The following is a 24,586-nucleotide window of genomic DNA, read 5'->3' as shown; positions in this document are numbered from 1 at the left end:
CAATATGTTTACCAATACTGTAATAAACTCTTAAAAATTATTGGGAGCAATGGACATTAAATAAATATTACCTTTGTAGCGGATCAGTAACTGCTGGAATGTTAGTTGCTGGTCTGGAAGTGAATCTTTGGCAGCCACAGCCACTGTACTTTGCACCAGGCCAGAACGCCTTAGGTCGTCCTCTACTTCCTCTGCAGCAGTCCTCAGGTGTCTTGCTTTCTTGTCCACACTTTGCTTTGTTCGACGTATATATGGACTGCCATGCTCCAAGACATACCTGAATGTAAACAGAGAAATAGGGTATGGGGGAAATCCATCTGCAAACCTTGCTTTCTAGAAGGCTGACTGCTCTAAGCAGTTGCTTAGACCTTGTGGGCTGACACACTTAATACCCACAGAGCATTTGGGGAGGGGCTCTAGCTCAGTGGTAGCACACATGCTTAACATGAAAAAAGATCCCACGTTCAATCCCTGGCATCTGCAGGTAGGGCTGGGAAAGATTCCTGGCTGAAACTCTGCAGAGCCATTGCCAGCCTATATAGATATATCACTGAGCTCGATGTATAAGGCAGCTTCACTTTAGGTGAGGCTGTATATATTCTACGCATCTTGCAATTCTACTGCCCAAGGAACAAATCTTGGTACGAAGGAAGCCTTTGGGCCAACAGTCAGGAAAACTGCACCGCTGGAAACCTTGTCAGGAGAGATCATCGCAGACCACAGCAAGCAGATGAAGCAATGGGCAGAGAACTATAAAGAACTGTACAACATGGTCTCTGACAAAGCAACCAACAGTATCCAGACTCTGCCTGTCTTGGAAGAGCTCGATGACCCTCCCTTGACGAGCTGAAGAGCGCCATCAACTCTCAAGGCATGTGGTAAAGCTCCACGACAGGACAGAATTCCAACAGAAGCAATGCCAAACCATGCTTTGGTGCTACACATGGATGAGTCTTCTGCTCAGAGACATTCTCCTCTGTTTGTGTGCTTGGTTTCTCTCCTGATTTTGCAGCAAATCGGTTCAAATTGAGGCTTGCATACCTAGATTCCACAAGTCGTCATTTTCTCAGCTCATACACAATAGCCCGCTATGGTTTGTTGCTGATGACTATTAGAGTAGACTACACTATAAAAGCATTATTCTATAAGCCACTTATGCCCTAAATAAGGTAGAACCCAAAGAAATTTTTTTAAATGTCTGAATACACAGCAGTCGTACAAATTTATGTATAAGGCATGCTAAGTGTCCATAGACATTGGAGGTTCCTAGCTTACCGAGTCACTGCAATAGCGTCTTCTATAAAAAACTGATCAACAGGGAACGTCCTACCTAAAAGAGATGAGAAACACAGTAATATAGGAAGAGGCAAATTACTTCATCAAAACTGGAGTAAGAGGAATGGAACCGCCTCCATTTCTACCCATACACTATTCCTACTTGTATTAGCTAAAAAAGTTGGTTGTGTTTTAACAATATTTCAACCTACACCACAAGGAAGAGTGAGACAGCTGCCTCAGGTGGCAGGATTGGGCAACATTAAGGACAGCAGTATGAGGAAAGGGCAAGATCTGAGCCATGGGGAACAGCCCAGCAATTTAAAGGTGAATTGTACTTCACATGTATTATTATTATTATTTATATGCCACCCATCTGACTGGGTTGCCCCAGCTACTCAGGGTGGCTCTCAACAAAAAAATAGTAAAATCACAATACAACATCAAACACTAAAACTTTCCCATATGTCTTTTAAAAATCACATAGCTGTATGCATGTGTGAGAGGGAGAGGGAAATTGATTTTCCAGCTTGGGCACCAAAGCTTTTGATTTAGGCCTGGAATGGGTGGAGGTATGTTTCAACATGAAGAAACAACCTCAGTTGTTTTAGTAAGTCAGTAAGGGTTACAGTTATTTATTTATAAGATGTCTATCCTGCCCTTCATTTCAGGGCAGATCACATTCAAATAAAAACAATACAAAATTGTATAATAAAAACCATCTCAAATTTGTTGCTCTACACAATGCACATGAAGTGCTTTGAGCCACTAAAACGGCTGTACAAGAAGTTCAGTATTACCCTATTCTGATCTGATCTGACCTGTCCCGAGGGGTATTTTCACCTCAGCAGTACTCTACTGAATCTAAAAACAGAGCACATTTATAGTATTTAGGTTGCATGTTATATATGAGACAGAATGTAAGACAGAACATGATGCAAAATATTGTTATTTATAACATAATTCTTATATGTTTGGCTGCCTTATTTAGTTTTTATATTAACATCTTTGGAGCGATTTAGCTGAGACGACTCGTTAAATGAATCAGATTCCCACCCAGCCACCCAAGAAGGTAGAGTTACTGTCAGTTGACTAATCAAGATAGCTAAATGTAAGGATACAAAAATGTATGTGTCCAGTAGGCACCAGCAGCTAATGTATAATAAAACAAACAACAAGCAAGTATTTATAATGCCTTTGTGTTCTGCTTGGGAACTTCCCAGCAGCTGGCTACCATGGGAAACAATCACTAAATGGAGTTTGACCTGGTGCAACAGGGCTCTAATTACATTCTGAAAATTTACTTTCCTGAACTCAGACATTTTTTAGTAAGTAACTATGTTGCTGAGATAATATTATCAACCGTTTAAGAATGGTTAGAACGGAGAAAATGCTAACCAATAAAAAGCAACTTGTGAAGCAGAGTAGGGGGACCTGTGGCCTTCCAGATGTTACCAGCTGATTCCAGTGCCAGCTGGGGCTGATGGAAGTTGAGTCCAATAACATCTGGAGAGGCTAAAGAGATGGATAATGAAAATAATGAGACACTGGTTTTCACCTGGTATGCTAACAACAGGACAGGAGTTAAAGTACTGAGAAAAGAGCTCTGCATTCAGGGTAGCACTCATCATTATAATGCGCAGGTCTGGCCTCCGAGACATTATATCTTTCAAAATCAGCAGCAAGAAGTCACTGGAGAAAATAAAGAAAAGACATTTGAAGCTCTTCACTGTTCATCTGCAATTCCCTGTAGCTCCACTACTGTCCTGGGAGCAACCCAAGACTATTATTTTAAGTTTTCTCTTATAACAAACAAAAATGAGCACATGTATCCTCATTAAAAACAACAACAATCACAGGGAGGGACAAAAATACAATGCTCAGTTCTGTCTCTCTGGCAAACGAGCTTCATCTGCATAATGTGGAAGTGGAGGGAGAGAAACAACATCCTAGCTCTATGCAACCAAACAGATGTATTTTGGAGTGTGTTAATTTTACAACACATGCTGGTATGTTCTCAAAGCACATATCTGCAGCATAAAATCACAGCCACCAAAACATTTAATCAGCTTAGAATTTATGGATGAAGGACTAGGCGCACAGCATTTACTGCATTTTCTGCTTCAGATATTTTAATGGGATATCCAAATCTAGGGGTGAAGCTTTAGCAGGCTACTTGTTTCTCTTTCATAACTACTGCATTATTGTATAATAATGATACATTATTGTTCATGGGTCACTGAAGCTAGTGTAGAGGAGGTAAAAGTTCAAATATGCCCTCAAGTCAGCTGCCAATTTGGAAGTGATACTACTGACCTACAGTGGTACTTGGGTTCCTGAACGGCTTAGTTGTCAAACAAATCGGCTCCCAAACACCGCAAACTCTGAAGTAAGTGTTCTGGTTTGCAAATGTTTTTCGGAAGCTGAATTTCTGACACGGCTTCCGCTTGAGTGCAGGAAGCTCCTGCAGCCAACTGGAATCCGCACCTTGGTTTTTGAGCGGTTTCGGGAGTCAAATGGACTCCTGAAACAGATTAAGTTCGAGAACCAAGGTACCACTATATAAGGATTTTTAAAGTAATGTCACCATATATTCAAAAACAAGCAAGATTATGGTCATCAGTGTGGATTTGTAATTAACCGCAGCCTTCTTCCAAGCAGATGCTCTCTGGGTTATTATGGGTTACAACTTCCACCATCATTTATCTATTACCGTTCCAACAAACATACTGTTTCTCAGGCAATATATGGTATTTACCAAAACCGTTCACACTGGCCGTTCTGGCTAGAGCCGATGACAGTTGCAGACCAACATCTGGAGGGCACCAGGTTGGGGAAGGATGGATTAGTGTGTCAGACTAGGACTGGGGAGACCTGAGTTCAAATCCCCACTCTGCCGCAAAGCTCACTGACTAAACATTTGACAAACTGCTACCCCTCAGCCTAATTCACTTTACAGAGTTATGGCATGGATGAAGAGGGGTAAATCATGTATTTACTTTGTAGAATATATATTACATATATATCCCACCTGCTCTCCAAGTAGCTCAAGGTGGCAAACATGGCTTTCCTTCCTCTTCACTTTATCCTCACCACTACCCTTGTGCGGTAGGCTAGGCTGAGTGGCCCAAAGTCACTCTCTAAGTTCCATGGCAAGCTAAGATTTGAACTTGGGTCTCCCAGGTCCTATTCAGACACTCTTAACCACTCGCATTCCACACTTGAGTAAGAAGAGCAGGAGAGGAAATATGAAATACATGAATAGTAGAAGTGAAACCAACAGGCTGTGTTACCTTTCTTCTGTTCTCTCATGAACCTCATCAACGATAATATGGGTGACTCCTTTTAAACTCATGTCCCCTTCAAGCCTCCTCAGAAGCACTCCAGTAGTACAGTACAACAACCGGGTAGCTGAAGACTTGAAAGAAGATAGAAATTGACAGTAAGATCGCCAACTAAATCAGTTTCTTCCCCATATTTAATCCTATCACTGTCACTGCTTAGATTACACTCTAGTGCCTTATTCAGATTTCCATGGATATTGTCCAGAAAAGTGTGTTGTTCCTTCCTATGAATAGCAGAAGTAAAAATACTGTATGGGAAATTAGCAGATTAAAATTCCTTGCTGTAGTTTGGTCACTGCCTGGAAAAGCATGTTCAGCAAACATCAAGGGCCAGTGCATAGATAATGTTGCAATCCCTTCAAATATAGTAGAGGGAACTAGGAATGAGCAGACACATCTTCCTCCTCTCTTGTGCAGAAAAGCAGTGCACAACCAGGGCAGTCTCGAGCAGGTCGGGTGCCCTGGCGCTGAGGCGCGGAGATCGCTCCAGAGCCCCCGCCCTCGCAGTGCACAGCATGGCTTCCATGCGGCTTTGCCGCACAGTGCCCGGCCTACCGGCCCGGCACTCTGGCACCCCGCGCCACTGGGACTATACCTAGAGCCGGCCCTGTGCACAACAAGCAGTAAAACAATCTAATGACACTAAAACGACAAGCAGATGTAGCAGCTCAAAACAAAACAAAGATTAATCACCAACTGAGTGCCACCAACAACTTGGCAAACGGAAGAGCTTTTGACTGGGGCTTAAAGATCAGCTCTGTGCCAGGGTGAGAAATCCAGAGTCTGGGTGCCACAGCAAAGGTGGCCTTGTCACTGATTAGCCATCCACTTACCTCTCAGCAGGAAAGTTGGGTGGGGGGGGCAGAGACCCATAGCAAATATCACAATGAAATAGCAAGCTTCTTCTTTTTACAAAGAAGTTATTTAAAAGCGGAGACTATTTCTGGCAGCAGTCACTCTCTCAGAAACTAGCTTTGAATTCAGCTTGTGCCACTTTGTGTTACCAGGATTCCAAGTATTCTATACCTACAACATACTGCACACTCATGGATTTTGGTACCCGGAACAGAAGTCAGCTTTCTGAGATGTTCAGCCTTTGTTTGTTCTCTTTTTAAAAACATGTTTCTTTTAAAAACATTAACAGAAGCTGCGCAACACTCCAGTGCTCTTGCATAGCCCCTTGATACTATCCCTCAACTCTCCCCACCAGCACAGCTAGAAAAAAAAAGTCTACCCTTTGGACTAATAAAACAATAACAACAACAGTGGGAATTCACTGCTAGGGGGGAAATGGGAAAAAAAATAGATGTGAGTGTCTATTGGCTTGCACCCGTGCCGTCACTGGAATAAAAACAAAGTAAAAACAAACAAACCATAACGCTTTCTAGCCGAATTTGGTATCCGACTGTGACCCCAACTCTCTCCGTTCGCTCCTTGGCTACACGTTCAGCCACAGAAATGGCCGAGATCCTGCGAGGCTGGGTGCAGATGATGTTGGCTAAATTACTGGGAGGACCTTCTAGGGAGGCATCCAAGATAAACTGAGGAATCTGAGTGGTCTTTCCACATCTGCATGAAGGAGAGGAATGAAATAAAAAAGAAAATTCTCCTCTCCCTCAAGCAACATGTTATGGGGTGTTGCAGGAGACAGCCTGACTATCTCATATAATAACAAATCAATAGAATACAATGGCAATAAAATGAAAAAAACTATAATAAAAGGTGGGCTATATTTCACCCTGAAGGAAAAACCTTCCTGTCTCCTATTTATATATTCATTCATTTAAATAAATGTAAAATTGAATCTGCCCACTGACTAACACCAATGAAGAACTCTTGTTAACATAACAGAAATCAAAAGGAGCAATCTTTGTACAATATTGTCTAATAAAGATTGCAGTTGTACAAACCGGCTCAAGCCAGGAGCTATTATTTTCTGCACTATTTATTCCAAACCTGAAATGTAGACAAGCCGTATAGAAATACTCTTCTGACTCCAAATTGGAGCAAAATCTTATTTCATTCCAAGAGTCAAGTTTTGTTGAATATGGTCTCTTCCAGTAGGCAAACCACAATGCCTCCTGCAAGATCTTTCAGATTTTCTTTGCATGAGTTTGCTGAAGGCATGGCAGAGACCATGAAACATTGGACTTGTCAGACCTTGGGTTTGATGGAGACTCTCTGACCTCCAGGCCTAATTTGGCCTGCCCAGTCCCTCCAAATGGCCACCAATGACATTTCTGCCCAACTCCATTCTCCCACCAATCATGTGATATCACTTGTAAATACTGTATTTTTCTGTGTATAATACAGAAAAATACTATATTTTTCTGTGTTTCCCCCCAACTTTTTTACGTTTAAAATTGGGGGTCATCTTATACGTGGAATGTTGCAATTAAATATATAAATTTCTCCTGCCACCTCCCATAGCTTTCCTAGGGTTAGATCAGGGGTACCCAACCTAAGGCCCCGGGGGCCAGATGCGGCCCGCGCGAGCCAATTGTGTGGCCCCCGCTGTCAGCCGCTCTTATCAGCGCGCCGTGGTGCGGTTGCCCATCTATGGGTTGGCGTGGTGCCATAAACAGCTTGTGCACACGTGCGGCTGGAGGAACGTGCTCCCATACGCATGCGCACGAGCTATTTCTAGTGCTGTGCCGACCCGGAGGTGCACCAAAAATGACGTCTGCGCATGTGCAGAAGCCATTTCCGGCGCGGCACTGGAAAAAACAAGTGCACGCGCGTATGGGAGCGCATTCCCCTGCCCTCCAGCCCGCCGCGTGATTGGCACCAGAGGAACCGGCCCGAAGCCGGATAAGTTTGGGGATCCCTGTGTTAGATTGACCTTTTACATAGCTTGCATACATTTTACGTATTTTATGTACAATGAACATAAAATAAAGTATGTAAAAAGATGCCATTCTCTTTGCCTTGCCCATTTTAGCCCGTCCCTTTTGCTGCTGGTAATGTTTACCATTACAGCCCCCTGCAAAGTTGGACAACTTTGAATCCAACCCCAGGCAGGAAGTGACTCCCCTGCCACTGCTCTAAAGGTATCAGGTCCAAAATCAATGAACCACATTGTTCACTTGACTTTTACATTCATGTGTGTTTACAATTATAATTTCGACAGAACATACAAGAAATGACTGATTAGCACACATCCAAAAGATGTGCAAGCATGTTGAACCTGGAAGTGACCAAAAACATAAAAAGTCACTTAAAGGGTGGAACGGGGGCGGGGCGTGCTTATACGTGCCCCGCTGAGACACACGGAGGCCAGGAATGGAACCCCTGCGTAAAATGGTCATTAACTATAATAGAAATTGGATGACTTAATCTTTCTCCACGTGAACTGTGTATATCAGCTTTAGGTTGCAGTCCTATACATGCCTACCTGAGAGGAAATCCCACTTTCTCAGTGGGGGGTACTCTGGAGTATACATGTATAGATTTTTGCTGTTATGGCGTTTGGCTGATTAACATTCTATGGCTTTTTAAATGTGTTTGTGGGAGGGAGAGTTATTGGTTTTTTATTTTGCATTCTCATTTTGTGTTTTTCTGCTGTGAACCGCCCTGGGCTCTTCAAGTTAAAGGTGGCATACAAACTTAAATAATGATAATTGATAAATATTTTATTGGGGATGTAGTAGGGGAAGGAATGGAACCATCCAGACCTCTCATACTTCACTTTGTTCTTTAGGCTGAGCCCTGTTTCCAAACAGTATTCTGTAGTAAAATAAAAAAATTCCTTCAGTAGCACCTTAAAGACCAACTAAGTTTATATTTTGGTATGAGCTTTCGTGTGCATGCACACTTCTTCAGATGCACAGTGTGCATGCACACGAAAGCTCATACCAAAATATAAACTTAGTTGGTCTTTAAGGTGCTACTGAAGGAATTTTTTTTTATTTTGCTTCGACTCAGACCAACACGGCTACCTACCTGTAACTAGTATTCTGTAGTGTTCATGTTGTCTTGAATGCATCCTTAAGAACTGGGCAAATGCTGCACCTTCTATATACAGAGCATGCCAGTTCTGCCAGTTCAGAACCCTGAAGATTCCTGTTCTACAGGCAATAAAATGCGAGACAGCTTGAATTCAACACTTATAAGAAAGAAGGCACACTGCCTGGGTTTTTTTCTCCTTCAACTATTTTCTCTCTCTCTGCCTAATCTCAACTCATCTGCTCTAGCCGTTGGGAGGGAGAGGAGAGTTTAGCCTAGATGAGACAGAAAGCCAGATATAAACAGGAGGATAAACTTTGCTGTAACTATTGACTTCAACTATTGACTTCAAACCCTCTCATTTTTCTTGCCTGAAGGTCCCTTTTGAGTTTTGTAGGCAGAGACAAACTGCTTTTCACATAGTAAGTATTAACATGGTGTTCAAGTGTGCAGACAGTTTTATATCTTACCCAGTCATACCGCTCACAACCAGGACCTGATATTTGTTCAGCAAGTTAAGAATGGTTTCTCTCTCTTCCCATGCAGGAAGTTTCTGTCGTTCTTGCAATAGGGACTGGTAGTGTCTAGAAGACTGACAAATGTAAGTGGATGGTCAGTAGATGCCTGTTAGTGCTCAATTTATGATCCACAATTACATGAACTTCTTTCTTTGTTTACTATACTGTAGTCCACACACACCCAGAGAAGGCACACGTTTCTAGACTGTCTTCCATTAATTCTGTAGATACAAGTCTTTCCAGGAAAACAGATGTAACTGCTCGGGTTACATACGCTTCAGGTTACAGACTCCACTAACTCAGAAATAGTACCTTGGGTTAAGAACTTTGCTTCAGGATGAGAACAGAAATTGTGCTCCAGCGGCGCAGCGGCAGTGGGAGGCCCCATTAGCTAAAGTGGTGTCTCAGGTTAAGAACTGTTTCAGGTTAAGAACGGACCTCCGGAACAAATTAAGTTCTTAACCCGAGGTACCACTGTACAGATCTTTTTTCAAGATACAAGAAATTCTAGCATAGGAAGCAACTCTGAGATAAAATGGTGTTAAATACAAAAGAAAATATAGATATTAAGGGTTCTGGTGTTTCCTGGGGTTCTGGCAGGGGGTTGGACTGGATGGCCCTTGTGGTCTCTTCCAACTCTATGATTCTATGATCTATGCTGCATATCCAGAACTTCAATATTCTCTCCTGGATTTTGCTATCAATTTCTCCCCACAGCTATTATATGTACACACGGAAATAGTTTTTTTTTTAAAAAAAGAGTAGCTGAAAATATGTTATAAATGTAACTCTGCCACTTATCTTCCGAGGGTTACATATGTACCTTCTTTATCCTGAACTGACGGCAAATTTTATAATTTTCTTTGCAAGTTGGCTCTGCTGATGTGCGGTACTTCTTTTTCCTGAGATTCACATAACTCTCTTTCTCTATGTGAACTGTCTGCAGCTCTTCGTCCTCCTCGTCCTCCTCCTCTTCAGTCACCAACTCCTTAGTTGCTTAAAAACAGAAAACATCTTAACAAACACCATTCTGAAACATTAACTGACCAGTCTTCAGGGGTGGGTTTTTTTTTAATAACATAACATTTCACTAGATCAAGGAGAAGATATCTGTGGCCTTCCAGTTGCTGCTGTACTGCAACTCCCATAATCCCAGACTATTGGCCACGCTGGCAACGGATGATGGGAGCTGAAGTCTGGAGGACCAGAGCTCCCAACCAGTGTGCTGTCCTCATCACAGGGACTGGCATGCATTGGCAACAGAGTTCTCCATCACCTGCGGCACTTTTCTTTGGGAAATCTCCCATGGTGAATTCTGCCCATGATGCATTGCCCTTGCAAGGGGTCACCACATACATGGATTGGGGACAAGGAAACTGACAATATGTTATAAAGGACTCACATGAGGACTTGAACTAAACAATATAGTCACTGGGCAGGCCACTCGCCACAGGAGTGCCAATTCTAGAGGCTAGAATGAGGTCTTTACTGGCTTAGTAATGAGTTGACCTCTGGAACCTGGAAAGTTGCCTTGGACCACCAAGCCCAGAAGTGTCTACAATAACTGGCAGTAACTTTCCAGAGTTTCAGACAACAGTCTTTTCCAGCCTTATTGGGAGATGCGAGAAATTAAATCTTTGTCCACACAAAATATGTTATTTGCCACTAAGCTACAAGCCTTCACAGAGCAAAATTCCTGACAAGAATAACATTTCACTGTAAGATACCACTATTCTGTTTTCTCACACTCTCCCCCTACAACTGTGTACTGCAGCTGTCCAAGTCACTCCCTTCTGAATTCACCTGCATTTTCAAAACATCCTAGTATTGTTTCCTTTTGTTGTAAAAGTTTCCCACAGCAGCATTTCCCACACCCTTTCATTTTGTATCAGGCCAACTGTTTTAAAATTTGCTTCACTTGTGCCACAGTGTTGTGAGCAAATATAGTATAACAGGAAACAGCCAATAATGGACACAAGGCAGGCAAATTTAGGCAAGTGTTGTACAGTAGTTAACAAAGGTACGGTACTGCACAGAATCCTTCTTGTACTCACGGACTTCAAGTGGAGCATAGAATCTTTTAACTGGTTTTAGCTGCTATTTTTTTAACTCGCTGCTTATGTGCTGCTTCATCTATAGTTTTTATGGGCATTTTTCTTTGCCCATCTATTATGCTTCAGTATGGATTTATGTTCTGAGCTAAAAATAAACACTCTCTCACTGACACACAAATCTCTTACTGGCAAGAATTTTCCATTAAGTTGGAGAGGACAACTCATCTGAAGCGGTCTCCTTCATTAATGTAAATAGAAATATATATATAGAGAGAGAGATTCGTTTTTAATTAGGCTTTTCATCTTACAATATAATTTATTCATTTCCAAGGCTCCTCACCCCCACTCCAGGCCTTGCAGCTTTCTTCATTCGCCAACTGACCCATATATTTGCTATAAAGGAAAACAATCCTATTTTCACAGCTCTCAATTGTTGTCCCCACCTGTACAGTATTATCTTCCTGACTAAATATCTGCCTATTATTTCTTTATTCATATATACACTCTGTGTGTGTGTGTGTGCGTGCATGCATGTGCAAAAATCTCCCCCAAATATCAAAGGTATCTTTTATAAAATTGTACCAAGTTAGATTTTAAAAAGTTAGAAATATTTATAGCAGGCTTCAAGTGTGACCCACAACAAAATGTGGCAGTGTTGTATTGCTCCTGTTCAGGATTCCAGCCCAACTTCTTCCAGGGTACAGTACTCTATTCTCCTGGCTTCTCCATTCAGCCCTGCCCACCCCACCCCCCCACCCCCAAGACAGCTCTCTCTTCCCCCAGATTATGCTTAGTCATCATTGGCTGAGCTATTTGAAGTTTTATTGCTCCCTCACTTTTCCCTCCCCAAAGATTTAGGGTTCCTCAAGTTTGTGAGTGGTGCTACATAAGGACAGACACCTAGAGCATGTGCTTACTATTAGTATATATGATAGGATTTCATTTATCCAGAGATTATTCTCTTAAAGTATTTTAACCTAGTATTGTATCCCAACTGGAGAATAATGAAATTCTGTGACTGGTATTTTGTGGTTTCATTTTACATGACATTGAAATCTTTATTGCAATGATTCCACTAACTCAAAGACATAGTTTTAAAGTTTAAAAGGGCTGGTACTGTGATATTTTTATTTTTGTTATTATTTGTAGTTTTAATAGAATTAAAAATCTATTAATTCTATTTGTGGTTAATTACTTTTTAATTATTATCTTTTTTTGTAACAGTTTTTATTCATTTTCACACACCTACTTGTGTGAAATACATGCTGTGCTCTAGAAATATTGATTGGGAGCAGAACCTACACCCTCAAAACTGCGTACACAGCCTGTTTCTTAATATCTGCACTAGTTTCAATAAGGACTTATGAAGTAGTATATACCTTCTGAAATCCGGGAAGGAACATGAGAGCTGCTAGGCATCTCTTGCTTATGAACATCTGTACTTGACAAGGGTGTTCCCAGAGGCAAAGGAGGAGCACTGTATCTGTGAGAAGTCTTACTAAGCAATTTTGTTACTTCAGCTTCATCCTCTAGGCTTGTTATAAAAGCATAAACAACAGGTTCGTTAGACTCCGACGATATTATGGCCTTTTCATAAAGGAATTCAGCAATGTGCAACCGGCAAGCCAATGGCAGCTTCTCATTAGTAGTATAGAATGCCACAAGGGGCGGCTGATAAGGGTATTTGTTATCCTCAGGAAATCTTATTTCAAGTTCATAAACAGGAGCATTAACTCTGAGATGAGCATCTTCCTTGACGCTCGGAAGGCCTTTTTGCTTGTTTCGAGTTTCATGCCTGAACTTGCATCTTGATCCAAACCTGCAATCTCCTTGGAGGTAGTGTTTACAGATTTCCAGGGAAGCTGGCTTTAGGCCATTACTGGTGTTGCTATTCCCTTCTTTTGGCTTGTTGAGCATCTCTGTCAAGTATGCCAAGTCTAATGCAACAGTCCAGACCCTGTTATTAATTCTTTCCACAAATTTGTCTCCACATATTGAACGGAGGACAAATGCTTCCTCTTGCCTTTGTTCCAAACAATCTTCCATACTTGTCTGAGCAGCAGTTTCTGTGATCTGCATCCTCTCTCCAAATTTTTCTGAAAAGCACTGCAGGAGTAAGAGCTCCAGGGATGCCCCAATGTTACTATTACAAGATTTCAGCACAGCTTGGCAACGCTCGCTATCAAAGCCATACCTAGAAGGAAAAGAAAAGAAATGCATTGTAGGTGCACATACCGGAACATGTACCCAAGAGCAAACATTCCCACTATGTTGAAAGGATGCTTGCTGTTATCCTGTAGCAAGAAGCAGGTGTCTACACTGTGTAGTTTCTGCAACTGGAACAAAATGTACAACTTGTGCTTGTTGTAGAAATTTGCTCTAATTGTATGCCTTACACTGGGATGCAGAAGCTCAGCCCCGGGGTCCAAATGTAGCCATCCAGCCTCCAGTGCTCTTCCCAGGCCTCCCACTGGCCATGCTTAGCACCCACCTTGAGTGCTTTGGCTTGGCTAGAATGTGTTCTTGAATTATAATGCTTATTGCCTGTCTGGATGGGGACATGTAGACGGGGTGTAGAAACCTCTGGTTTTTGCATGGCTCTATACACTTTTGCTTCTGGCCTCAGTAAACACTGGCCCCTGGGCCCCAGAAGAGTGCCCATGTGGGATTCTGGCCCCTAGGGCAGCGTTTCTCAACCGCTGTTCCGCGGCACAGTACTGTGCCGCCCGACGCTGGCTGGTGTGCCGCGACGCGGGGCTTTCCTCCCTGCAGGGAAAGGATGCAGCAGCCGCTTACTCGCATGTAAGCAGCTACGACTTTCTTTCAGTCCAGGGAGAGGGGATGCACGGGGCTTTTCTCCCTCGCGGAGCTTTCCAGCTTTTCTCCCTCCTCCGTGCAGGGAAATAAAGCGGCACCCGTTTACGCGCGTGTAAGCAACTGCCGCTTTATTTCCCTGCAGCTTCTTTCTTTCTCTCCCCACCCCCACTCGCCTAGGTGCCTGGAACAATAGAGTGCGAGTGGAGCCGGCTCTGGGCTGCGCTCCCTCCCCTTCTCCCTCTCTCCACCTCTCCTCCCCTCCCTCCGAATGAAATCTACCTTAGCATGCCTGCAAGTAAGTGCATTTAAACATCTGTGCATTTAAGCACTGTTGTCTCTCTTTTGGCTTCATTTACTGGTATTTAAAAAGCGGGGAGAGGAAGAGATACAGAATAAATTACAGTCATAATTATATAGTCAATATAGGGCGGCACAGAGTTAAATTTTTTAACTTTTTTAATGGTGGTGTGCCTCGTGATTTTTTTCATGGAACAAGTGTGCCGTGGCCCAAAAAAGGTTGAGAAACACTGCCCTAGGGGGAAAAGAATCCCCACTCCACCTTACATAATGTTGTTGGCAAGCCACCAAGGAAACCGGGCCAACTGGCAGGCCCCAGGCCCGCCGGCCGAACATGCCGGGCGAACTTCGTCATTGGTGCAGCATAAATCATGCGACTCAGATATCAGATGCCTGAGTGCGCTATTGCAGCAGAACGCAACAGAAAGTGGCACTGAGAGGCTTGTGTAAGCATCTCTACAAGCAGTTTATTAAAGCAAGTCAGAACAGAAGCAAAACATGTCTGATCACCTTTGTGTTCAAGCAAAACAGAAAGTACACACAAATGGAAGTTCCAACATGCAATGCTGGTGTGTTACGCAGACACAACAGTTCCACATCTGCTTTTAAGGTGGAACAGAATATCCCAACATCTGTTACATAACTGCTCTTTTTTGGCTCTGCAGTGGTACCTCGATTTACGAATGCCTCGACTTCCGAAGTCCGCTAACCCAGAAGTATTTCCGCTGCACGTGCGGTCTGTGCATGCACAAAATCGTGCTTTACGCATGCGCAAAATGGACGCTTTGACTTACAAAGGATTTGACTTCCGAAGAGCGCCGTGGAACGGATCGCCTTCGTAAGTCGAGGTACCACTGTATTTGGGAGTGTACTGGTGGGTGGAGGGTGCCACTTTGATTGTGTGTTAAATGTCATATTCCACACTCATTCACATAATTGCAGCTATGCAGGTTTTTAGCACCCCACCTCCTGACTAATATTTTCCATTTTATTTGTGAAACAATAATTACCTGGATAGTTTTTGCACAGCAAATGAAGAGACTTCAGTCTCTAGAACATGGCTCACAGGTGGTTGATAAGAAGCATTTGTGCTTTTTCCAGAAATTGATTGCCCATCTGACCAGGCATGCTCGTCCTCCAAGTAATCCAATTCATCACAGTCGTCTTCACCTGATACAAGCATCCTGAAAAAAAGAAAGCAGTACTGTATGCTTCTTTTAGAAACAATAGTCTTAGTGATAAGGCAAACTTCTGGAACTCTCTGCATCGTCCAATATTATGGGTCAGAGAAAACCTGGGCAAAAAAGGTAAGTCTGAATCTAACCCAATATTTATACTACTCTGCTTTTTCAATTTAGCAAACTCACAAGGCACATCACAAAATATAAATAAAACAGTAAGTACCTCAATGATAAATCATTACAAAACCTTATAAAAATAAAACTTAGCAGCATAAAACCCAGCAGCAGCTTTCACTGTTCATTAAGAGCAATGCTAAAAAGTTGTGTTTACTCTGTTACTCAAAACTAAGCAAAGTAGCCATCTGGCTCACATCTCTAGGGAGTTCCATAAGCAGTGGGGTCATCACAGACATGGCCCCATCAGCCACCACCTCAAACAGCAGTCTCCATAGACTCAACAAGGCAGGTTCAAGTGAATCAAGCAGTAATTTAGAAATTCAAGTCTCATATTATTATAACATCCATACTTTACAAGTTTGCTGCAGGAAATCCACTCCACTTCCAAGTGGGAAGGAGTTGCGGTGGACCACGTGGCCACCCACTTTCCTCAGGGGGCGGGGGCGTTGTTCCCGCCGCCTGGGGGATCCTGGCCACGTCATCCATCGGCCAGCCAATCAGCTGGTCGGGGGCGTAGCCAGGACCAGTTTGAGACGAGAGGCTGCGTTCTCAATCGCCCACCCTCCCTCCCTATTTGCAGGTTTAGTCTTTAATGGCCTTGCTATGGATCACGGTTGGTCGTCATTGAGGGGCCTGGTAGGAAATTTTCCACTTGGCAAATTGGCTCAGGCCATTTGGTTTTCGCCTACCTTGTAGCAATCGTCACAACTTTGTAAGGTTTTGCGGTTAGGCATTGGGTGACCTGATGGGGGAGGGGAGGCCTGGCCATCGCCTGCCCCTCCATGCGTAGGTGTATTCCGTTAAAGGAATCTGGGGGTGTGGATCTTGTCCGAAGCCCGGGGCGGGGCTAGGGCCATGCCACGACCCTTCCGGGAACCCTGGGGTGAGCTCGAGTTTGTTTGCATCAACGGGGCTCCCCCTACTGGTTTACCCTACCAAACTTCCTGCGCAGCGGGCAGGAGTCAGATATAGCCTGGTCTACTCAATGCCTAAGCCAATACCGCTCACATTCTGTAACCAATAAAGTTGTGGCCTAAATTTGCCCAATAACATTAACCTTATATCCTGCGTCCTAGTGTTTTTATTCCTCCTTGAGGGGGTGGTTGCGGGGTCTCGACACGCAAACACTATGTACCCATCACAACTGTGTTTGCCATGTAAACTGTAGAGCGACCCTGAGACTTTGTTTCTTTCTCCAGAAAGGCTGCCCAACCACATCTGTCACAATCCATTCTGAACTTTGAATAATATGATCTAATGCCTATAAAATCTGAGACCAGCTAAAGGGTGTTTAGTTTACGTTCAGTCCTTCAACATGTCATAGTATCTGTTTAATGAAAAAATTATTTATGTTTAGAAAACTGACTCTGAACCAGCAGCCAACTCTTGTCCTTGCAGCTCACGAAGAAGTTCTTTCACCCTCATCTGATTATCGGATGTCATGTACAGAGTCTGAAGAGGCATCTTTGTTTTGGGTGCTTGTCTGGTCTGCCCATGTCCTCTGCTAGCAGAGCTTGACCTATGAAAAACAACAACAAAAGAAGCACAATACATTCTAATTTAATCAAGTAATGGAAAATATATGCACAATGTAAGCTATGCTGAACGTAACACCAGTTGTATGGGTCATTTTGTCTCCTAACTAGCTAAGGGTATCAAGAAAGTTCCTAAGCAGGTCATGTTGGAAAAACCCATCTTCTGTTGATGGGAAATTCAAAGAAGGCAAGCAAAGTCACCAGAATGTCTGACACAGCTACGTGCAGGATCTGTGACAAGTCCCATAATGACCACAGTATGTTTAAAGACAAGCTGGATTAATGCAGTTGGGCACAGAAATTGTGGTGCAAAAGCTACAGTGGGTTTCTGTGGGATTATTTAGTCATCTTTAAAAAGACCCCCCCCCCAATACATCAGCTTCTTTGTTTAATTAATAAATTTCAGCTGTACCTGTTATTTTAAATACAGTGGTACCTCTGGTTAAGAACTTAATTCGTTCCAGAGGTCTGTTCTTAACCTGAAACTGTTCTTAACCTGAAGCACCACTTTAGCTAATGGGGCCTCTTGCTGCTGTTGCACCACCGGAGCACGATTTCTGTTCTCATCCTGAAGCAAAGTTCTTAACCTGAGGTACTATTTCTGGGTTAGTGGAGTTTGTAACCTGAAGCGTTTGTAACCCGAGGTACCACTGTATCCCACTTCACTGACCCAACCTGAATGGGTGCAACCTCTTTCTGTGTCATGCAAAACAAGCAATAAAAGTACTAGCACAACAAACACACACACCTGTCTCTGCTAAATAGCTCCCTTTACCCTGAGATACTTGGTGCTACAGTAGCTAGGGGAAGCACCCTTCGGTTTCCAATATCTGGCAATCAACATACTGTTTCGCAAAAAATGAGCTGAATTTCCAGCTACTCTCACTAGTAGCCAATGTCAAAGACCCTCCCTTTGTAAAAGGTGGCATGCAAGAGACAGTAGATGAGGCTCAAATTTGTGGTTAGTCAGTTTCAAAGACCTAATAAAAATTCAAAAATATCTAATAAAAATACAAGAGTGTTGGAATTAATCACTTGTCAGGGGTAGTCAACCTTTTTATACCTACCACCCTCTAATGCATCTTTATTGATGGTAAAATTTCCTTACCACCCACCAGTGCTCAATGGAAGGAGGATTCAGCTTGTGCCGTAGAACCCGCTACCACCCACCTAGAATCCAGAAATGCCCACTAGTGGGCGGTAGGGACCAGGTTCCCAACCCCTGACTTAAGTCAAGGCGCTTTACTTTACCATAGGAACACAGGAAGTTCCCTTGTACTGCATAGCCTAGTCTTAATTGCTCTGATTAGCAGTAGTTCTCTGGGGTCTTAGGCAGAAAGTGGTCTTCCTATCACTTGCTATCTGATCCTATTTAACTGGAGATAGCAGACATTGAGTCTGTGACCCTCTACATGCAAAGCAAAGTATGTGCTCTGATAAAGAGCTACAGCCCCTCCCTGATCTTGCTTCTTAAAACCTTATTAAAACAATCTTCAGAAAGAAGTTTTTTTAAAAAAAGACCTAAACTCCAAAATGTAAGATTCCATCAAATTCACTTAGCTGACCTGGCTACATCTTTTGGTCCACTGAAAACACAGAAATCACCATCATCATCATCAACACAGAAATCACCATCATCTTCCCAAATTTTATCTGAGCCTTTTTTGCTGCCACTAGCATGGTGTTTGTAGGAAGGTCTACCACAGCTACTGCTGCCGCCACCTCCGCCTCTTCCTCTTCTTGCTCCCCTTCCTCCCCCTCTGTTTGGTTTTCCTCTTCTCTTCCCCGAGGAGCTCATTTTCTCCTTTCTGTAGGAAAAGAAAAATGAAAGTACATTATCAACAGTGAAAAATATCAACCAGGATCACCATGCAGACTAGCAGGAAAGATGGCAATTATTACTTCTGTTTATGTAGCTCTGGCATACAGCATCAATCATCAAACATCCCTGCCCCACAACCCACAGGTAGCAAGTTCCATTATTTTCAATGGGACTCACTCCCTAATAATTTCACACAGCATTTCAACCTTCATAAGTTATAATCAAGACAGCACACAAATCTAGTACACTTTAAAGATCAATTGAATGTGCCATGGACTCTACCACTCACCTGTTATTAATTTAGAGTTTTTAAAATTGTTCTACATCATTAAAGATACCAAGGCAGCACACAAAGAATAAAGCAATCAAATCAAAACACAGTACAGTTGAGAATGTGAAAACCTTACTCAACAGACAATAATTGGCTTTAAATCAGCCAGGCAAAAATACAGACTTTGACTTGGCACCAAAATAACTGTAACTTCGGCACCAGACACACCGCTAAAGATAAATTGTTCCACAGACAGGACACCCCCACAAGAGAGGACTCTGTCCTTTGTTTCCACATAGTACATTTTCCAGACGCAAACAAAACTTCTACGGGAAAGGCTATATAACTCACTGGCATAACCTCTATTTTGTGTACAAAAGGTATTGGGTCTAGTCCAGGCATAGGCAAACTCGGGTCTCCAGATGTTTTGGGACTACAGTTCCCATCATCCCTGACCACTGGTCCTGTTTGCTAGGGATGATGGGAGTTGTAGTCCCAAAACATCTGGAGACCCGAGTTTGCCTATGACTGGTCTAGTGACAGTCCATACTGGCACCTCCAGGGAGGGCTGGCATGTGCACTTTCCGGGGTGCCGAGCAATTTGGACCCTAAATAAAGGTGTAAAGGTAAGCACTCCTAACACCCCACCTCGCCCCACTCACCAAGCCCTCCCTCCCACCGATATTGCCTCTTTCCAAAGGCGCCTCAAGCTCAGCGGCTCCTCCCGGTTCCTTTCACGCAGCGCCTGGAGACACCCCGCAATTGAACGAGCCCCAACTAAGCCAACAACAATAGGCTTGTAGACCTTTAAGGGAGACCGAGGGTCATCTAGTCCAAACCCCCTAAATAAATTATGTGCAGTAATAATAGTGATAGCAATAGCAATAATAATAATAATCCAGCTTCCCCCTCTCGCCGGTTATTCCCTTTCCAGTCACCTGCCAGAGACGCTGCTTTCGCCTCAGCCCAACCCCTCCCCAGTCAACGGCCACCCGGAAGTGAAAAAGGCGAGGTTCCTCCCGCTTCCGGCGGCGGAGAGAGCGAGGGCGAGAACCCGGTCACCATGGCAACCGCGGGCGCGTCTCTTTTCGAGCCATGGCGAAATCATGGGGGTTGCTGCGCAGGTCGATCGTAGGCGAAAAAGGTATTTTTCGTCTCTCCAGCGTCCCTCTGAGGAAGCAGCCACAAAATAATGTGCCGGTTTCAGCCTCCTGCACCAGACGCAGTCACAATGCCTTGGGGATGCGTTTCTTCCCCATCTCCTCCCGCCGCAGCTCCATTATTTGTTTTACCTGCTCACAACCGCGCTTCCTAACCGCGTCTGCTCAGAAACAAGCAGCTCTTGTTCGTAGGGTGGAGAGTCGTCAGGTTGGAAGGGACCCCGAGGATCATCCAGTCCAGGGTTTCCCAAACTTGAATCCTCCCCACCCCCAGCTGCTTTTGGACTACAATTCCCACCATCCCTGTCCACTGGTCCTGCTAGGTAGGGGTGATAGGCGTTGTAATGCAGAAAAAGAAGAGCCGTTGAATGAACGCTGCTTTTTACAAAGAATCAGTAAAAAGAGTGTTTTTCTCTCTGCAGATGCTGAAGTTTACAAAGTATCGTTTGTATTTCCCAATGGAGATAAGTATGGTAAAAAAAACCACAAACTGTCAGATATTATAATTATTGTTGTTGTTGTTTAGTCGTTTAGTCGTGTCCGACTCTTCGTGACCCCATGGACCATAGCACGCCAGGCACTCCTGTCCTGCACCGCCTCCCGCAGCCTGGTCAAACCCATGTTAGTAGCTTCGAGAACACTGTCCAACCACCTTGTCCTCTGACGTCCCCTTCTCCTAGTGCCCTCAATCTTTCCCAACATCAGGGTCTTTTCCAAGGATTCTTCTCTTCTCATGAGGTGGCCAAAGTATTGGAGCCTCAGCTTCACGATCTGTCCTTCCAGGGAGCACTCAGGGCTGATTTCCTTAAGAATGGATAGGTTTGATCTTCTTGCAGTCCATGGGACTCTCAAGAGTCTCCTCCAGCACCATAATTCAAATGCCTTGGATCAATGCCTTGTCGTGGCGAAGGGGCTTGAATAACTCAGAGAAGCTATGAGCTATGCCATGCAGGGCCACCCAAGATGGACAGGTCATAGTGGAGAGTTTTGACTAAACGTGATCCACCTGGAGAAGGAACTGGCAAGCCACTCCAGTATCCCTGCCAAGAAAACTCCATGGACAAAGGCATTATAATTATACTGTTTTTTAAAAAATAAATAATTGTAACTGTTTTTTTATTTGATATTTTTCAAAATGTAATGAATAATAATGGAACATTAATAATAATAATAATAGAAGGAAATGAAGGGTTTAGTTATGATATGATTATGGTGAGTTATGATAAGTGAGCAGGGGACTTTGTCTCCCCCATTGTTGTGCTCTGAGGTTTTCAGTGCTCTGTGTAGGAGAAAGCTTCCTCCATATACCCTCGTTCCAAACCTCTTCCAAAATTCCAGCAATATGTCTCCTCATAACTAAGATATGATTGAGAGGTAGATAGATCTTATTGAAATCAGCTGAATTCCCCCCCTCCCCCTCCTAGTAAGCATTCGTAGGATCAGGTTGCATGCATGAAGTTTGATGGCTGGATGTGCTGCTTTTTTATTTTTAACTTTACACAGAGCTTTCTAGCCCATCCTGATTCCAGCACTGGGATGCGGGGTAGCTGGAAACACTTTTACAGCTAAAGCTGTGGGCTCTGGAAGGTCACTTCCAGTGGCATATTCTGAACGATTCTGGAAAAGGTTGAACTTTTCCTAGTTATTAAAAGCTAGTCTAATATTTGTTGGCTTTTCCCCACCTACTTTTTATTTTGCTCAAGAGGGTGACTGTATAAGAACACTTGAAGGAGTTCTTGAGAGATGTGGACATGGAGTTCATACTACTCCAGATGGAATTATTTACCAAGGAAACTGGAAGAATGATAAGGTATCTGCAAATATCAAAACAATAAATTTTAAGGAGCCAAATTTTTGAGGAGCCAAAGATGAACAAGGGGGAAGACTTCCCAGTCTAAGAACAGGCCAATTGCCCACCTAGTCCAGCAAAACAGGACTCGAGTCTGTTAGCATTCTCCCAGGGTGCTGCTGGCTTTCACCACCATGAGACAAAAGTGTATTTTCAAAATTCTTTGGGAGATGCCATGATTTGAAAAACGGTGACCTGACAAGAGGGCAAAAAATCTAAACCTTTTAAAATAAGACATTTAATGATTAGGGAAATGGTATTTAAATTTTGTCAGTATTGTAAATGTTGCGCTTGTAAGGTTTGTAAAGCCAGTGTTTAAAGTTAGATAGCCATGTTGGTCTGACGTAGTCTAAACAAAACAAAAAAAAATTCCTTCCAGTAGCACCTTAGAGACCAACAAAGTTTGTCATAGGTATGAGCTTTTGTGTGCATGCACGGGTATCTGAAGAAGTGTGCATGCACACGAAAGTGTTTAAAGTTAAGCATTTCTGTTAGCAAAGGTCACACATCTAAATTGAGGGGAAATAAAAGATGCAGTCACCTTTCTAGGGATAGATATTAATTTGTCAATTCCACTTCCTGTTAAATCAGATGAATGGTTTTGGAAAGCTGGAACATCCTTCAGGTGCAGTTTATGAAGGCGAGTTCTTTAACAACATGTTTCATGGAACAGGAACCTACATATTTACCAATGGAGCCAAGTACACTGGACAGTTCTGTGCAAACAGGTAAGCAGAAAGGGACATAACCACAAGCAGGGCTGGCTGTAGGTAGACCCCCATTGGTGCAGGACACTATGGCGCCGGCCCGCCAGGAGGGCGCCGCGAACTGCGCCCGCCATCTGGCTGGCCGGTCCGCCGTGCAGCTGTGCCTGTGGCAGCCGCGCGGCGTGCTGCGCCCACCCGCCCACAAAATGGGGCGGGAGGGCGCTGGAGAGATCGCGTTGTGCCTGCCCGCCCGCCGCACAGCAGCGCCTGTGACAGCCACACTGCGCCCACCCGCCCACCGTGCTGGAAAACGGGGCGGGAGGGCACCGGAGAGATCCGGCGCACCACGGCACCAGGGGCGCTTAAGTCGGCCCTGACCACAAGTTTGTTGCCTTGATGTGGAATATATTCATCTTTAATCAGTATACAGGCTTTGCACTTAAAGTGAACCTTAGTTGACTTCTTCCTACCCATGTAGGTTAGGGTGATCACTCTCCAAATACATATTTTGACTGGATCCAAACTGTGGTTAGAAAGACACATGATGCAGCAAAGTTGCTGAAACTAACAAAATGTGCTTAGCCCACTGTGGTTCTATGAGAGAATTGTTGGAATATTCTAGAAGAAACTTGTAAATGGCCTTGAACAAGTTTATAAGCAACAGAAAATTTCCCCAGCAACAGGTGTCCTTAATCAGGGCATGTGATCAACTATGTATCAGTGTAAATGAGTATGTGAACTATCAGTGTCAGTATGTGAACTATCAGTGTCAGTGTAAATGAGTATGTGAATGAGTCAGCGTTAGGTCTCTGGCCGGTTGGCTAAAAGGAGAAAAAGATTGTTTATTTATTTGTTTTTTTCTTCATTAATGACCAATGTAAAGTTTTGTAAACAGAACCAAATGGTGTTTATTCCTATAATGGGAATTTCACTAAGAGATAGCTAGAATGCTGCTGCTGTAAAGAAGTAAAAGATGCAGGAAAACTTTTCTGTAAAAAGAACTCCGCTGCAGAAAGAAATGAAAACCCAATAGTAGATGCTCACGCACCAACAGGAATAAGTAATATAAATGTAAAAATTGAAATTAAAAGTACAAATTAGTAGTACAATTTCTGTTACACAAAACTAGTAACTCCAAAGCTTCTAAAAGGCATCTCTCTTATGAGGTACTTTTTGTTTCACTGCCTAATTCAACACTACCACAGCTAAGAAACAGACATCTCAAAGTGCTGTTGTACATCATTAGCCATACTTCAGTGACTGCAGCCTTCATTTTACATGCTGTTTTTGTTCTGTTCCAGGGTGGAAGGGAAGGGAGAATTTAGAGACACACAGGGCCTGGAATGGGATGGCACCTTTCATTACACAGCAGCACCAGGGCTGAAGCTAAAGCTGGACATGTAGGATAATTTGTACTGGAAGAAAGGCATTAAACAGTTGTTATCCATACTGTTTCACAATAAATAATTTCTTAGTTCATTGATAAGAAACTATTGTTTTTAAATAGAGGTGAGCAAATAAAGCAAGCATTAGACTTAATTTTTGTTTCGTTTGAGTTTCGTTATGTTGTTTAGCTTGATTTCCCCCTTCATTTTACTGTAACTGCAAATGTTACAATCATCCTAAGATTTATC

The 24,586-nt window shown here is 43.3% G+C and overlaps 3 protein-coding genes across 5 annotated transcripts in view; 2 read left to right on the top strand and 1 right to left on the bottom strand.

The window, feature by feature from the left end:
- Window positions 1-20,223, bottom strand: part of DHX57 (DExH-box helicase 57) — a 32,744-nt gene extending 12,521 nt beyond the window's left edge. Inside the window, exons 1-12 of one of the 2 annotated variants that reach the window (XM_035111026.2) lie at window positions 20,175-20,223; window positions 18,709-18,951; window positions 16,975-17,127; window positions 15,261-15,434; window positions 12,516-13,330; window positions 9,906-10,078; window positions 9,035-9,156; window positions 5,993-6,188; window positions 4,569-4,693; window positions 2,834-2,967; window positions 1,276-1,330; window positions 72-277 (exon numbers count right to left, since the gene is read on the bottom strand). In XM_035111026.2, the coding sequence (XP_034966917.1) occupies window positions 72-277; window positions 1,276-1,330; window positions 2,834-2,967; window positions 4,569-4,693; window positions 5,993-6,188; window positions 9,035-9,156; window positions 9,906-10,078; window positions 12,516-13,330; window positions 15,261-15,434; window positions 16,975-17,127; window positions 18,709-18,941 (2,386 nt within the window). In that variant the 5' untranslated portion in view covers window positions 18,942-18,951; window positions 20,175-20,223. The other variant, XM_035111027.2, reaches the window with a different exon arrangement.
- A 50-nt stretch (window positions 20,224-20,273) lies between these two features.
- On the top strand, window positions 20,274-24,491 carry MORN2 (MORN repeat containing 2). Of its 2 annotated transcripts, XM_035111032.2 has the most exons (5): window positions 20,283-20,380; window positions 20,819-20,869; window positions 22,100-22,206; window positions 22,837-22,973; window positions 24,254-24,491. In XM_035111032.2, the coding sequence occupies exons 1-5, from the start codon at window positions 20,332-20,334 to the stop codon at window positions 24,354-24,356; spliced, it is 447 nt and encodes a 148-aa protein (XP_034966923.1). In that variant the 5' UTR covers window positions 20,283-20,331; the 3' UTR covers window positions 24,357-24,491. The 2 variants fall into 2 exon arrangements, with proteins under 2 accessions (XP_034966922.2, XP_034966923.1); XM_035111031.2 differs by having other exon boundaries at window positions 20,274-20,869.
- Window positions 22,862-24,586, top strand: part of ARHGEF33 (Rho guanine nucleotide exchange factor 33) — a 38,174-nt gene continuing 36,449 nt past the window's right edge. The window contains exon 1 of the mRNA XM_060273070.1: window positions 22,862-22,973. The gene's annotated coding sequence lies outside the window, so the exon portion shown is untranslated. The remainder of the gene's footprint in view (window positions 22,974-24,586) is intronic.

The sequence above is a fragment of the Zootoca vivipara genome, chromosome 3 (assembly GCF_963506605.1).
Source record: "Zootoca vivipara chromosome 3, rZooViv1.1, whole genome shotgun sequence".
Classification (NCBI taxonomy): domain Eukaryota; kingdom Metazoa; phylum Chordata; class Lepidosauria; order Squamata; family Lacertidae; genus Zootoca; species Zootoca vivipara.
The sequence above is the reverse complement of the archived record's forward strand: the minus strand, read 5'-3'. Positions and strand labels throughout refer to the sequence as shown.